Source organism: Labrus bergylta, chromosome 6 (genome assembly GCF_963930695.1).
Source record: "Labrus bergylta chromosome 6, fLabBer1.1, whole genome shotgun sequence".
Taxonomy (NCBI): domain Eukaryota; kingdom Metazoa; phylum Chordata; class Actinopteri; order Labriformes; family Labridae; genus Labrus; species Labrus bergylta.
This window is the reverse complement of record NC_089200.1, coordinates 30,576,043-30,590,542: the sequence shown is the minus strand read 5'-3', so window position 1 is coordinate 30,590,542 and position 14,500 is coordinate 30,576,043. Positions and strand designations below refer to the sequence as shown.

General features: G+C 41.5%; 1 protein-coding gene across 1 annotated transcript in view; it reads left to right on the top strand.

Moving 5' to 3' along the window:
• The first annotated feature begins 568 nt into the window (after nt 1-568).
• scfd2 (sec1 family domain containing 2) overlaps nt 569-14,500 on the top strand; it is a 141,844-nt gene continuing 127,912 nt past the window's right edge. The window contains exons 1-2 of the mRNA XM_020643797.3: nt 569-1,495; nt 2,651-2,819. Of these exons, the coding sequence (XP_020499453.1) occupies nt 682-1,495; nt 2,651-2,819 (983 nt within the window). The 5' untranslated portion in view covers nt 569-681. The remainder of the gene's footprint in view (nt 1,496-2,650; nt 2,820-14,500) is intronic.

Here is a 14,500-nt window from a genome sequence, read left to right as displayed (position 1 = left end):
AATCACATATTTAAGTTATATATTCCTAAAATGTATTTGTTTTCTGTTTTCCGATGTTTTTAAAATATGCATTTTATCTGCTAGTTATCATTTGTTTGATCAGTGATATCATGGAAAAGACAAAAGAGTGATACATTTCGTCTACATTTTTAAAAATAAAGATAAAGATAAACTTTATTGATCCCCATGGGGGACATTTTTTGCATTACAGCAGTTAAAGAAAACAGGAGACGGTAATATATTTATTAAAAATAAAAAATAGAAGTTAAAAATCAAACATATTTACATCACTTAAATAAATAAAAAATACAATAATGGAAAATGACACAGTATCCACACTGGAAAGAGTTATTGTTATTAATGGATTATTTTTCACTTAACAGCCTTTGAAATTTCGTTGCTACTTTTGGTACTAAATTATGAAAAACTCTGATTACATTTGACTCCGAAAAGTTTGATTATTATCAACTTTATTGGCACTTCATGCGAGTCGGTTTGTTAAATCTGTTCAATGCCATAGCGACAAGTGAAAGCTTGTGACGTATTTATGATGCGACGCGCGATTGCCACGTCACCTTTAGGAGACTCGTGTGTTTGTTTTGGTTTTTGAAGCTACGTTAGCTGCACTTCTGATGTGTCGTTGACTCCGTTACATCAAGCTAACACTCATAATTAAAACAAATGTCGTCGGCGGAGGATTTTACGCGCTTGCCGCAGCAGATGTGGGAGAAGGTGTCGTCGAAGGTGAAGAAAGCGGTCGTTTTTATGGATGATAGGTGCGCTGAAGCTCTGCACTGGAGCGGAGGAGCTGAGGTCTTACTGGAGGCTGGAGCCAGAAATTTAAAGCAGTTTTCAAGCTTTGAAGCCTGCGGAGTGAATGAACCGAAGGCCGTGTTTGTGGTGAGCACTCTGTTGAAGGGCATAACGGTGGACATCATTAAAGACATCATCTCTCTCAGTCACTTCCAGTACTGTGTTGTCTTCACCACGGTGCCTCACTCTGTTCACCTGTTCGCCAATGACGTCACCGCGGAGCTGGAGGGGAGTCCTGTGTTCGAGCAGTTTGAGGAGAAACTCTGTGAATGGATGGGGAACATGAACTACACCGCTGAAGTCATGCATGCCCCCGTGGTGTTCGCCCCCGTGTCCCAGCACCTGCTCCTCACACCCACCTTCACTCACCTGTTCCCCCTGCTCTCACCTGACCTGCAGGCAATCAATGCAAAAAGACCAGAGAAGAAGAGATTTGGGAGCCTGCTGGATGTTGACATGCACTCTCTGCCTGTTGAGCTGCAGCTTGAGATCAAATCTTTGGCTGCAGCGTTAAATTCAGTGTTTGAAGCTACAGGGACCAGGGAGGAGAGTTTTGCTGTGGGACCAATGAGCCGGATCATAGCAGGAGAACTAGCCAATCACCCTCAAGCTAAAAACCGGAGGAAGACAGCGCCAAATAAAGCATCCATCATTTTTGTGGATCGTACAATGGATCTAACAGGTGAAATTAAACTTCCCTTTTAACAACACCAACATAATTTATAGTATTCATTAAAGCATCAATATGTCTCTTTTCCAACTTAAAATAGTAGTTTCAAAGGTCAAAAGGTCAACTTCCATCACCGGTCACCTGTTTAATGCATTATGTAACTTTGGCAGCAGACTCAGGGTGTCTTGCAAGAAGTGCTTACAGCTTTACAGCACTAGTTCACACAGCAGTCTTCAGCTACAGAGCAGCCAGTTAGCCTGTCTCTGTACTGTCAGATACAATGACTGAGAGACATCATCTATATCAGCCTATAGACATCATGGTAACAGTTAAATACACAAACACATACTCCACGTGCAGAAAGTTTGCAACTAACAGCCTGCAGACTCTCTAGCAGAGTCAGAATTGCTATTACTGATATTATTGAACCTAATCAGTCGACATGGTTTGTATCAGCACTTTGTGTGTCTTACTTCAGTGCTCTTTGCACACAGAAACCTTCATTGGGCGGTAAAGTGCACCAAACCAAATTCCCTCACATTGTTGATTTAAGGATCTCAACATTTTAGATTCTTTGATACAGTTACCAGATTTTTTTAACTTTGATATGAAATTCAGCTATACTGGTACCTGTGTCAATACCCCTGTAACAAAAGTAGAAATCCTAGGCACCCAATATTTCTAATCAATATCTTGTTTGTATTACCAAAAATTGCAGGCAAACGTCTGCACACTGTCTCAATTGCACAAAAACAATGCATCAAATAAGAAAAGTATCAAAGAATAAACATTTTTGACAACCTTCATTTGCTCCTTTGCAATATGGTGTTTTAAATTGATAAAATCGCTGTTATTTTAATGATCAATAGAATCGAAAAGTACAGAAGCTTTAAAAAAACTTTCAACCAAATTCAACCAGAATTTCAACCATATTTTTAATCCAAAACTGTTGCAAGAGAGCAGCAGAGAGATCCTCGATAGTTCTCTCAAATTCACAGGTCAGAAAATATTGACTCATTTTGTTATTGATATATTTGACTTTTCCTTGAATCAAATAGAAGTTAAAAAGTCTGGTTTCGAGACATGTCTGAACTGTAAACACACGATAGATAACTGTTACTTCAAACTTTTCTATTTTTAACTCTTTTTTTTCTTCATGATTCTCAGGAGCTGTTGGTCACCATGGCGACAACCTGGTGGAGAAGGTTCTGACTGTGCTCAATCCTTTACCTGGTCATGTGACAGACGTACAGGTGGACATGCTGGAGCTCACAAGTCTGCAGAGAACGCCCCACTCCCACAACACTGTGGCCCCTGGCTGTCTGGCACAGACGCAGTGAGTTTACCTTTCATTGTATTTGAATCAGAGTTAATGAAGTTGTTAGTTGGAGTCATAAACATTCAAACACAGCTGTCATTATTTCTTAATGCGAGACTTGAATTCAAATAACTTTTATTATTTGTGAACATTTGTGATGAATGATCACTCAGATTCTTGATACTCCCACAGCTAGGTGTTTGTTTTGCCCTCTGAGTTTGCCCCCTCACTGTAAACGATAGAGAACAAACGCTATGATGTATTTTTGTAGGCCAACCCTGAAGTAGCATCACCATGGGGTCTATTGAGAATTATCCTATGGGATTTTTTTTTCGTGTCTAACCACAAACACATTCAAAATCCACATTGACTTTTAGACGTTAGACCCCATGGCGCTCAAATGCTAACTTACGTACTTCAGGGTTTTAAGACTCATTCCTGTGGCGCCCTATAGGGCATGGAGCGAGAAATCCAAAGCCACATCCCCTTTGGTGGGTCAAACAGCTCAGTTGGATTTAAAGGTACAGAAACAGCCTGTTCTAAGCAGGGCTGAAATAGAGGGGTTTATAGACATGATCAAATACAGGATCAGAGTGGATTTAGAACAAGAAACTTCAAAGGTGTGTTTTGGGGAGCTCTGAGACTTAATAAAATTAGTTGAAAAGGAGGATAATATGTGACCTTTAAGCATCAAAAATCTGTGTGAAAGTAAACAAACACAAAAACAGCTTATTTTGCAGCTTTGGTCTTTTCTCAGGACTATGTGGGCAGCTTAGATATAGCCCCGTTTCCACCAAGGTTCAGTACGGTACACATTTATGGGCGTTTCCACTGTCAAAAGTTGGGAAGGGTACCAGTATAACTGATCCGTACTGTCCTCCTTTTTTGGTACCTGTCTGTTGGGATACCAAGGGTACTGATCTGACCACAAAGGATGCTAGACACACTGCAGTCCGTTGATCGTCACTTCCTGTAATAAAGGACAAATAAAAAACACTGAATGTTTAAATATCCTGTGGATTTGGAGATTCATTTCAAGGATGTTTTTGTTTTTTGCGACTATTATCAGAGTGTAGCACCAACCCAATTGACAACCTCAGAGATGCAGACCTACTTAAGAATCATTGATCTTTGTTCACCGTGTCACGTTATTCTTCTTTGTTTATGTTTATTGGCTGTCACTCCACTGTGCTTTATTGATGTGTAAGGGTACAGTTGGCTGTGGAAACACAAGCAAGATCAGGGTTTTACCGTACCAAACTGTAGTGAACCAATCCTGACCTCTTGGTGGAAAACAAGATGGCTACAGTCTATCAAAATGTGCCCACATTCAATGTGTGTTGTGATGAAACCGTCTGGTTCATCATGGGATACCTAGCAATGCTAACGGAGCTAGCAATGCAACTTTTTAATGGCTTTTCTCCCTCGTTATGTCAAAATCATCCACATAAAGGAAACAGTAATAAAAATAAAACCAGACATCAACCAGATCTAAATCATTCAGTCAGTCTGGAAATGTATTTGATCGTCTTGGAACAGGTCTTAACCAGAACTGTCCATATTTCACCATCCCTGCCTCTGACACAACCGCGATATACGTCTTTTCATTTTTTTCACACCTGGACAATCACGTCCAAACACACCTCCTCCTGTCCAGCCTGAGCAAGCTGAGTGGCACATGACCAGCGTTAGGTGCTGGTGGTTCAGTGAAGCTTGCCTCTGCAGATGCACGTGTTTGGCAGCCTGCGGTGGGTCTGTTGTACATGGCAGGATTAGTCCTCCATCATGTGTTTCACTCTCGTCTCTGCACCCCTTCATGTGGTCGCAGGAGGAAAAGTCTTTCAGTGAGAAGAAGAGTTTTTGTGGCTGGAGCTGTCATGCTGTACGACGTCTGCTTGTGTGTTCATGAAAAGGATTGAAACACAAAGCGGAGCGGGGCAGTTTTGGACTCAAGAGGGAGTTTCTGCTGTAACTGAACCAGTCTTAGATCTTTTCTTGTTAGTGGTGTTTAGACAGTGTGTGTACTGTAGCAGATAACGGGATCTCAGCCGGGGGCAGGTTGAACTGACCCTCGACTGCAGGGCTCAAGTCTGGGGCACGTCAGCCGGATACCGACAATACACCCACAAATGCATGTCTCAAGTCGCTGTAGCTGCTCTGAATGTCAGTCAGTTGAACAAAGACAGCTGATTTTTCTCTGTTGGAAGATTCAAAGTTTCATGTTTTCATGTTTGATGCTGCAGCAAAAATCAGTTTATCTTCTTACATTATCTTTAAGAAAGGGTTCAATGCAGAGGACGATCAAATGTATGTTAATAACAATGATCAAGTTTACATTAAAACAGCCTTTTTCACAGAGGATATCAAGACAACCACAGTAGTGAGATGTAAATTCAAACTTTTACAGACTGTTCCTTTCGTTTTGTTTTAGTCATTCACCTTAAATGTTTATGTGTGTGTGTGTGTGTGTGTGTGTGTGTGTGTGTGTGTGTTTATTTGTGTGTGGGGTGGGTGTGTGTGTGTGTGTGTGTGTGTGTGTGTGTGTGTGTGTGTGTGTGTGTTTATTTGTGTGTGGGGTGGGTGTGTGTGTGTGTGTGTGTGTGTGTGTGTGTGTGTGTGTTTATTTGTGTGTGGGGTGGGTGTGTGTATGTTTGTCTGATGGAGGCCAGCCTGGATCAGCAGGAGTGTTATTGCCTGTGCTATCTCGGAGCAGATGGCCCAGTTGAGCCTTATCACAGATGTTGAGGAGATTGAAGTGCTGCCGAGGCGCAGTGAGAAAGAAGAAGCCTCGAGTTCCGCGCTTTATTTAAACCGTCGTCAAGTGCACAGCTCACCGAGTTCACGTCAATCACTCCAATGTGTTCAAGTGCTCTGCAAATACATGTTTTTATAGCTCTGCTTCTCTTATACATAATCTCTACAAAAGATTAGAGACTGACTGAGATGGGTTTTTTCAGACTGATACTTCAGAGGGCAAAAAAGATCACTGAACACCAATTCTGCAGCAGCCTATAGGAGGTGAATTTCCTTTGAGTTTGGGTGAATATACACTTAGGGAATGTTTCAATCATTTTGCACAGACATAACTCTGTAAAGGTTCACAAAAAGCTGCTTTCAATAACAAATTACTACTCCAAAGAATTTGCATTGACCTCACCTAAATGACTGTAGACAGTGTACTTTTTAATGCTCTCAATCATTCAAATAACAGAGTCTGTGTCATTACAAACACAATATTGAAAAGGTTTCAAAATATATAAAAATCTTCGACTGACCCCTAATGGAAAAAGTGTTTTTGACTATTTAGAAAAGCACTGTATAAGTCTAATTTATTATTATCAATACATGATACACTGGTTTTAATCTCCTCAAGCGTTGTTTGCTGAAAAATCTACTGTGAAAAATGTGTTTATCTTGAAGAAACTGATGTAAAGACAGATGTGAGCGCTTAGTTTCTTCTAGTATTTAGGTTGGGCTTTTCAAAAGATACAAAAACACACATTTTCTAAAGTTTTTCCTGATGTGAAATGTGCAAAGCACTGCACCCTGCTGGCTCTGTGTGGTGAGAATGTCTATATAATAATTTCCTCCTTCTGGATGTTTATACACCTCTGATTTGTGGCGCTATTATTAGCTCAGACCACAGTGTGTTTTGGTAGGTTCTGTTCTGTAGACCGGCTAAAGCCTTTTAAATATTAGGTGTGCGGGCATAATTTTGACTTTTTGTATGATATTTGCTTCAGTAAGTCCAGGATATTTTTATAGATTAGTGTGTCTTAAACAGTCTGTGGGTGGCTGTTGATGCTAGGCTCTCCCTTCAAGACCCCACACTTACTTTGTAATTACAGTCGTATTGTCTTTCATAACCTGCTGTGAATTTTCCTGATCCTACAACCTGACTTTCACTCTGTGGTTCCTCTTGTAATCATGGCAGAGAGAGTACACACACACACACACACACACACACACACACACACACACACACACAAACTGTCTGTGCTGGTTTCTTCTACTTTGGCTCCTTTTTCAGCCATTAAATAGTGCCAGGTTGCACAGTTAGCTGTATATAGAGGGATGTTGAGTGAAAGTGGCAGTGGAAGTTGTTTTGTGTGTGTGTGTGTGTGTGTGTGTGTGTGTGTGTGTGTGTGTGTGTGTGTGTGTGTGTGTGTGTGTGTGTGTGTGTGTGTGTGTGTGTGTGTGTGTGTGTGTGTGTGTGTGTGTGTGTGTGTGTGTGTGTGTGTGTGTGTGTGTGTGTGTGTGTGTGTGTGTGTGTGTGTGTGTGTGTGTGTGTGTGTGTGTGTGTGTGTGTGTGTGTGTGTGTGTGTGTGTGTGGTCAGGTAACTCCCAGCCCAGTCCATGTAATTTGCTGTGCTTGGCTGCACGGCCTCTTCTGATCCTGAGAAGCACACATATGAACCCCCATTGAACAGAGGGCACCAAGTTTCCCTCAGTCCCAGCCTGAACCCTTGCACCCCCGTCATCTGGCCGCCTCCGACCTTGATGCTGTGGTGGGAGTGGGTGTATGTGGGCAGCAGTGAGTACGGGTGGCCAAGGTGCTCTGGTCCAGCCTCAGGAGCTGGCTGAGCTGCAGCCAGGCGGAGTAACCGACCGCACCCTGCACCGAGAAAACACTGTGAGGCTGCCATCTCCCTCAAATCTGCCCTGCACATTCTGCATGTGCACCACCAGGAGGGAGGAAAAACACCTATTTCGGTCCCAGCTGGGAAATATGAGCATGAATAAAAAGCCATGCACACTATTATTTGAGTCCAGGCTGTATGGGAAAAAGTAACAAAACAGCAGAGATAGTCGAGTGTGGAGAGGAAAAGGAGAGCTAATGACAGACAGCTGAGGACAGCTAACCCTGTTCTTTCCACGCCAAGAAAAACAAAGGGTATGGAAACTGGTTGCATTCATTCTATGTTGGCTCCTCTGGCATTGTTTGGCTCTTCTATACTTAGTGATTTTTACTTTAAGTTTAGTCTTTTAAGTCATTTATAGGCCTGACAACAACCCCACTCCGTTATTACTCACAGTACACTTTAGTTTCCATGCAGCCCTGCCTTTGTGTGTTAGGAGGGTTACATGGTTTGTTTGAACTTGAACACAATGGCTCAGTGGTTATTTACAGGGGATATTAATGTTCAAACAACATGTCCCATAAATCATATCTTTATAAATACTTAAAGGGGATTTGGCATGTTAAATGTAGAGCCAAAGAGATGTGTCTTTCAGTTGATACTTTTTATGGTGATAAAGTATCTGTATAACAGTTTACCAGTACGCTCAGTACGCTTTTCTGACAAAGCATGCACCATGTTCATACAGCAGTGGTCCCCAACCCTTTTTGACTCCCCCCCCCCCCCCTTGTGTTTAAGAAAAGCCGAGCCCCTGCAGGACTCACACCAAAAACAGATACACGTTTTCAAAAGTGTACATTCATAATAATAGTTTCCTTTGATAAAATCCTCTTAGAATATGCCTACACACTTGTTCTTGCCAGAGTGTGCAGGTATATTAGTAATCTAAAGAGTGCAGTCTGGACCTCTTCAATATGTAAGTGTCCAGAAAAAACTTACTGATATAACACTATATGAACTAAACTGACTTTGACATAAAAATGAATGAAAACGAAACGTCTGTAAGGAGGGAAGACTTTTGAATCTGTAAAACTTACCCTTGATAAAAAGAAAAAAAAAACATGGTAAGTCATAATGATAAGATGCAAAGCAGAAATGTTATCTCATATGTATGACTTTAGAGAATAGTGCACTATGTTGGACTTATATCTCCAGTTTGTGAACTAAAGTGGGCTTGAAATGAGTCTCACTCCGGCCCTGCCCATCCCCAATCCATAGAGCTGAATTCTTCAGGAGGGGACTTTGCCAGCAATGCCTGCATCTTCCAGAAAACATGGCATAATTCACAACAGAAGTCGGTTGCCTCTTAACCGGAGGGTTGAGGGTTCAATCCCCAGCTCCTGCAGCCACATGTCTGATGTTTCCTTGAGTGAGACACTTAACTGGGAGTGGCTTAGTTGGTGGAGTCGTCGCTTCTCAACCGGAAGGTCGAGGGTTCGATCCCCAGCTGGCCAAATGTCCGATGTGTCCTTGGGCAAGACACTTAACCCTGAATTGCTCACGCTGCTTCGGTGGCGGTGTATGAATGGATTAGTTACTTCTGATGGATGATACTACATAGTGATCACTACCATCAGTGTGTGAAAGGGTTTGAATGGGTGGGTGTGACATGTGGTGTAAAAGCACTTTGAGTAGTTGGAAGACTAGAAAAGCAATATATAAGCTCAAGTCCATTTACCATTTAACTGCAAGTTGCTCCTGCTGTTTGTCTGTGGTGTATGAATGTGTGTGAATGGAATTAGTTACTTCTGATGGTCACTTTACATACAGTAGCAACTTCTACCTTCAGTGTGTGAATGTGTGATGAGTGGGACCTGTGGTGTGAGTAGTCAGACTAGAAAAGGGCTACACGAGCTCAAGTCCATTTACCATTTACAACCTCAGCCCTGCTCCACAGCACGACTTGGCCTCCTGCTCCTCTTCTTCTTCTTCTGTATCCTCTTCTGAAACATCCTCTGGACTCATGGTGGGATTGTGTTTTCCCTGCTCATTGTGTGGTTTAGTAGCTTTTCTGTGAAAATATGAAAAGTATTGAAAAGTAACCTTTCAGTTCTTCTGAACTACATTAAACAACGGCATGAGTAAAGCTGTGTCCCAGAAATAAAGAGAACATTACTGTAGCAACACCAGATGTTTACATTGAGAACAGTTGTACAGTTTCTCTTTAATTATTACTCTAACCGTTTTCCATATTGGACTCCCGATGACAATAGCTGAGGATAAATGATTTGTACAGGGTTTTTTAAAGTCTGTGCTGTCTCACAGAAAGTCAAAGTCATGCCAACAGACATGAGCTTTTCTCATCTTGAATAAAACTTCTCTTAATGGAAGTCATAACTATTCACTCACCAAGTGAAAACCAATTTGTTCTTGCAGCTTTCATGTTTGCAGAAAAGAAGATCAAACTGACATTTTCTGGTGTTAAGATTCTGTAGCTGTCTTACAATCACTCTCCCTGCATGATTCCCCGTCTGATCTGCATGCTTATCGCTGCTTAACTTTCATCATTTATCTCACTGATTTTATCGAGAATGCCCCAAAGGTCAACGATGATTGAAATTGTTTAAAAGATGGATATCATATCTGTCTTTTTTAGAAATTTGATTTAGGAGATGCAGGGATTCAGCTGTAGTGAGCAGACATGTCCTCTGCTCTCGGTCAGATGTTTTGTCTCTGTTTCTTCCTTTTCTTAATTCTGTTTTCTACTTCAGCGTATAGAAGAAATCTCATCCTGAAACACTCAGCACATCAATCTAGTAGATTACTTTCACCTGAACAGCTTGTACTCCGTGTTCCCATCGAGACTGAGATAACAAAATCTATTCTGTCTTGTCGGCCGTCTTCTTCTCCCCTCGTTTGACTTTTTCACTGCCGAAGAGACTTTTCCATTTAGGAGAGAGAGAGAGTGTGTATTTATTCAGTAAGATGATAAAACAGCCCTAAAGATGGCACTTTACATCCTCCACCCCCACGTCTTCAAAGAGCCCCTGCTGCTGGCTTATATTTAAAAATGGTAAACTGGCCAAGACACATGAGCAGAGGAAGAGACTCCTGCATCAAACCCAATCCTTCTAGTTCTCAACTCCCTCCATATTAACCATTTTGTCTTCACTGCAGGTTAACACAGTTTCTCACATTGTCTACAGTTTAAAAAAAAAAGAAAAGAACATTATGTCACATCAGATTTTTAAATGGTATGTGATGATGTTAATTGGACTGTTTGTTTTTGCTGTAAATGTCAACTTTTATTCTTCAAAATGTTTTTATTTTTTTACTCCAGTATTTGGAAACCTCCTTCAATAAAAACAGATTTTTTTGACCTTGTGAAAGAGGTGAATTGTTCTGTAATGGCTGTAGCAGGAATGCAGCACGCCGCACTCTTTTCTCCCCACATCTCCTGTCTCTCTTCAGCTGTCCTTCAGCTGTCTTACCAAATAAAGGTAAAAAGGCCCTAAAAAAAAGGAAAAAACTTGTTGGACACTTTGGATAACAACTCCAGCCTGTCAGTGAAAAGAACATCACTTTAAAGACGGGCATACACTTTAGGATTGTATAAAAGTTATGGTGGAATATCATCTCACACATTTACAACTCACAACACACAGCTCACCATGTATATGCTCACACTGTACGAGTTACAATCAGGACAGAGTGTTGTCAATTGTCAGTAAGTTTCCTTTTAAAAGTGTATGCAGTATCAAATTAAAGACAGGCCAGAAAATCATAAGAGAGGGCCGTGATTGGCTGTTGTGCCCTCCTTAACACTGCACAACAAACAACAGGTAACAGGGCTGACATACGGCTCGACTTCAAATCAGTTGTGCGACTCATCAATCGGGTCTAAAGCGGTTGAAATCGTACAGTGTACATCAACTTCAGTGGATGGATTTTGAACTAGAAAATCTTCCTCCAAGGATTATGATGAAGCCATTACAGCCTGTTTCACAGCTGCTGGCTGAACAAACCAACTGGAGCATTTTCTTAACATTAAGCCATTTGGACACCAACATATATAAAAGGTTTGTTAAATATTTCTATAAATCCCCCTTAAATAGTCTGTTAGTGTTACATTTCAGGAATTGTCTTTTTTTTTAATTTAAAATTACACATTTAAACTGCAAATATTGGATTCAACTTTTGTATTTCTGATATTTTGAAGTTTGTAGTAAATGGAAGTTTAATTGGAAAGGTCCCTGGTGGAAAATGGGGGATTGAGAGCTCTTTGTGTGTCTGTTTAGGTGTTACTAACTTTTAGTGCATCTCCCCTCCTCTCCCACTTCCTGCAAAGCTCCTCTCCCTCTTTTCTCCCCATAAATCTTTCAGGTCATTTGTCCCTGTTCCAGGACACACAGACACTCAAGGCCAGGCCTGGTTCTGGTCCACCTCTCTGTGTCTCATGTACTCGTTACAGGAAACAGACAGTGAGTTTTGATCCATTAAGAAGACACTCAGTGAAGAACAGTTCTCACCTTGTAATCCTCTGTTACATGAGGGTTCACTGCGTATCTGATTCTTCACTGGGATTACTGGGAAATAGATCAAAATCTAGTTGTACAACTGTGAAATTGTCATGTCCTTGGACAGACTAACAACAACATGCACTTGACACTTTAGCTTGTGGATGTGATTGTTATACAAATTCTGACAAATTTAACCTGGTGATTTCCAATAATCACGATCTCTGAGTACTTATAAGGAGTTTCTCAACTGAAAAACTATGTAGTAAATTGCATCCATATTGGCTTTTTTACATTTTCAAGTATTTCATCCATTCATCTGTCCATTATCTTCCACTTATCTGGGGCACAGTAACAGCAGGCTGAGCAAGTTGCCCCAGGCGCCCCTCTCACCAGCGACATTTAGCTCCTCCTGGGGCCATAGCCATACAATTGGCCGATATATCTTTGGCTTCTGGTACGTCGAGCAGGTATCTGTATAATCAGCATTGGATATTAGGCTTCCTCTTCTGTTTGTTGTTGTTTACGGTCTGACTGAAAACTTAAGAGGGAAATTAGAATGCACTCTGCACACAAATAGTATGCAGATTATGGAGATAAATAAAGAGTTGAATCATCCTTAAACAATAGTTGTTGGGTCTTGAGAATAGATTTGTTGACCCTCAACATTTTTAAGCCAATGATTGTCTTTTGCCCTCTACAAACACTGTTTTCAATTAGAAACAAAAACCAGAAGAAATGTGATCAGTCATTACCAACAGAAACCAGAAAACCTCAGACAACAAAGATTTTGTCCGATGCTCATAGATGCTGCTCTCACATATGTGAGAGTGTGTGTTAGAAAGAGATTAAACTGTTCTGGTTACTGAAACAATTTTTCAAACATCACAGTTTTCAGTTTTCACATCTTCCTCCCCATCAGAGATTTTAAATGTAGCTGAATCAAAAGATACAGAAAGATTGGACCCTCTTTTCTAAATAGAGCTGTTGCTTCTGAAATTTGAAATAGTTTTTGTCGATTCTTTGCACATCGATAACACGTTCAATTTCACATCTGTGAAAGTCTGATAGGCATTTATCTAAGAAAAATGTTTAAACTTATAAAGTCAGACACTGCAAGAGGCAAAAGAGAAAAGAGTGTTTTTTTCTATCATGTGCAAACTGACCTTTGAATAACATTCAATCATAGTATGTATATAGAGTGACTCAGATGTGAATCATGTCAAAAATACTGATTTGAATCACTTGCTTGTGTGAGTACGAGAGGGAGTTAGTGTAAAGAAATAAACACTGAAATGTGTGTTCACACATACACACACGCATGTTGAACCCGGTGATGAGGGGGGAACATTTAAGAAACCCTGAGTCAGAACGGTTTGTGCCATTCTTCTCTGCTGTATCACACACTTCCAGGAATCAAATCCCCCCCTCCCTCCCACAGTCATTAATGAGTTGGACCCGGTCAGAGGTATTTCATCACTTTAATGGGCTCATACGTGTTCATTCTTTAAGGTGGTACGAGCGTCTTTCTTTAACTTACCATATAACATGTTAACTGCTTTTTAATGTGCACAACGCTCATTACACACGTGGGAGGATTCAGTTTGAGCACACACTCCCACACACACCGTCTAAGCAGACACATTCACTTCTATGATATACACAAGTCAAGAGCAAGAGTGCCCCCTACAGGTCGTGTTTGAGCAGGCGTCACCAGACAAAGCCACTCTGCACTTAATGCTTACAAGATGGCCAAAACGACACGCGCCCCGTTCTCCCAGCCCCCCCTCTCTCTCTCTCTCTCTCTCTCTCTCTCTCTCTCTCTCTCTCTCTCTCTCTCTCTCTCTCTCTCTCTTACTGCTATAGTGGAGAAGTTACTCAACAAGGTCTCTGGCTGGTTATGGAACCTGTCTCACACCGTGCCAATATAAACCCCACCCCCTCACCCCCCTCACCCCCTCACCCCCTCACCCCCTCACCCCCTCACCTCCTCACCTCTCAGCCTCCGCCTTCGTCTGACCAAACGGCCCCAGAGAAAGCATCAGGGGAGCGGGGCGGGGGGGGGGGGGGGCTGATGGCGGTGGGGGTTGGCTGGATGGGCAACGAGCCAAATTAGAACCATGTTTCATCCAAACTCAAGTGAGGCCCTCCATCTCCCAAGAAAGCTCTCAAGGTTGTGTGCAAACATATACAGATGCAAGTCACACACACACACACACACACACACACACACACACACACACACACACACACACACACACACACACACACACACACACACACACACACACACACACACACACACACGCAGCACACATATGGTCCGGTCAAGTCACAGAATTGGTATTCCAGGCATGACAAGAATGTGGGTTTTTCTGCAAGTGCATAATCAAAGAAGTTTTAAAATTTCATCAACTGCCCTGGGAGGTGTTTTTCTGAAGTTTTCCAGAAAAATGACACCATGTCCGAGCTCTTGACTAACAGCTGTAATGCACAACTTGGTCTTCACGTCTCAATCACAACATGAGCAAAGAGGAGGTTTGTTATTTAATACCCAGCTTCTTTTATTTATTTATTTTTTACAGTATCAGTTTTTACATGA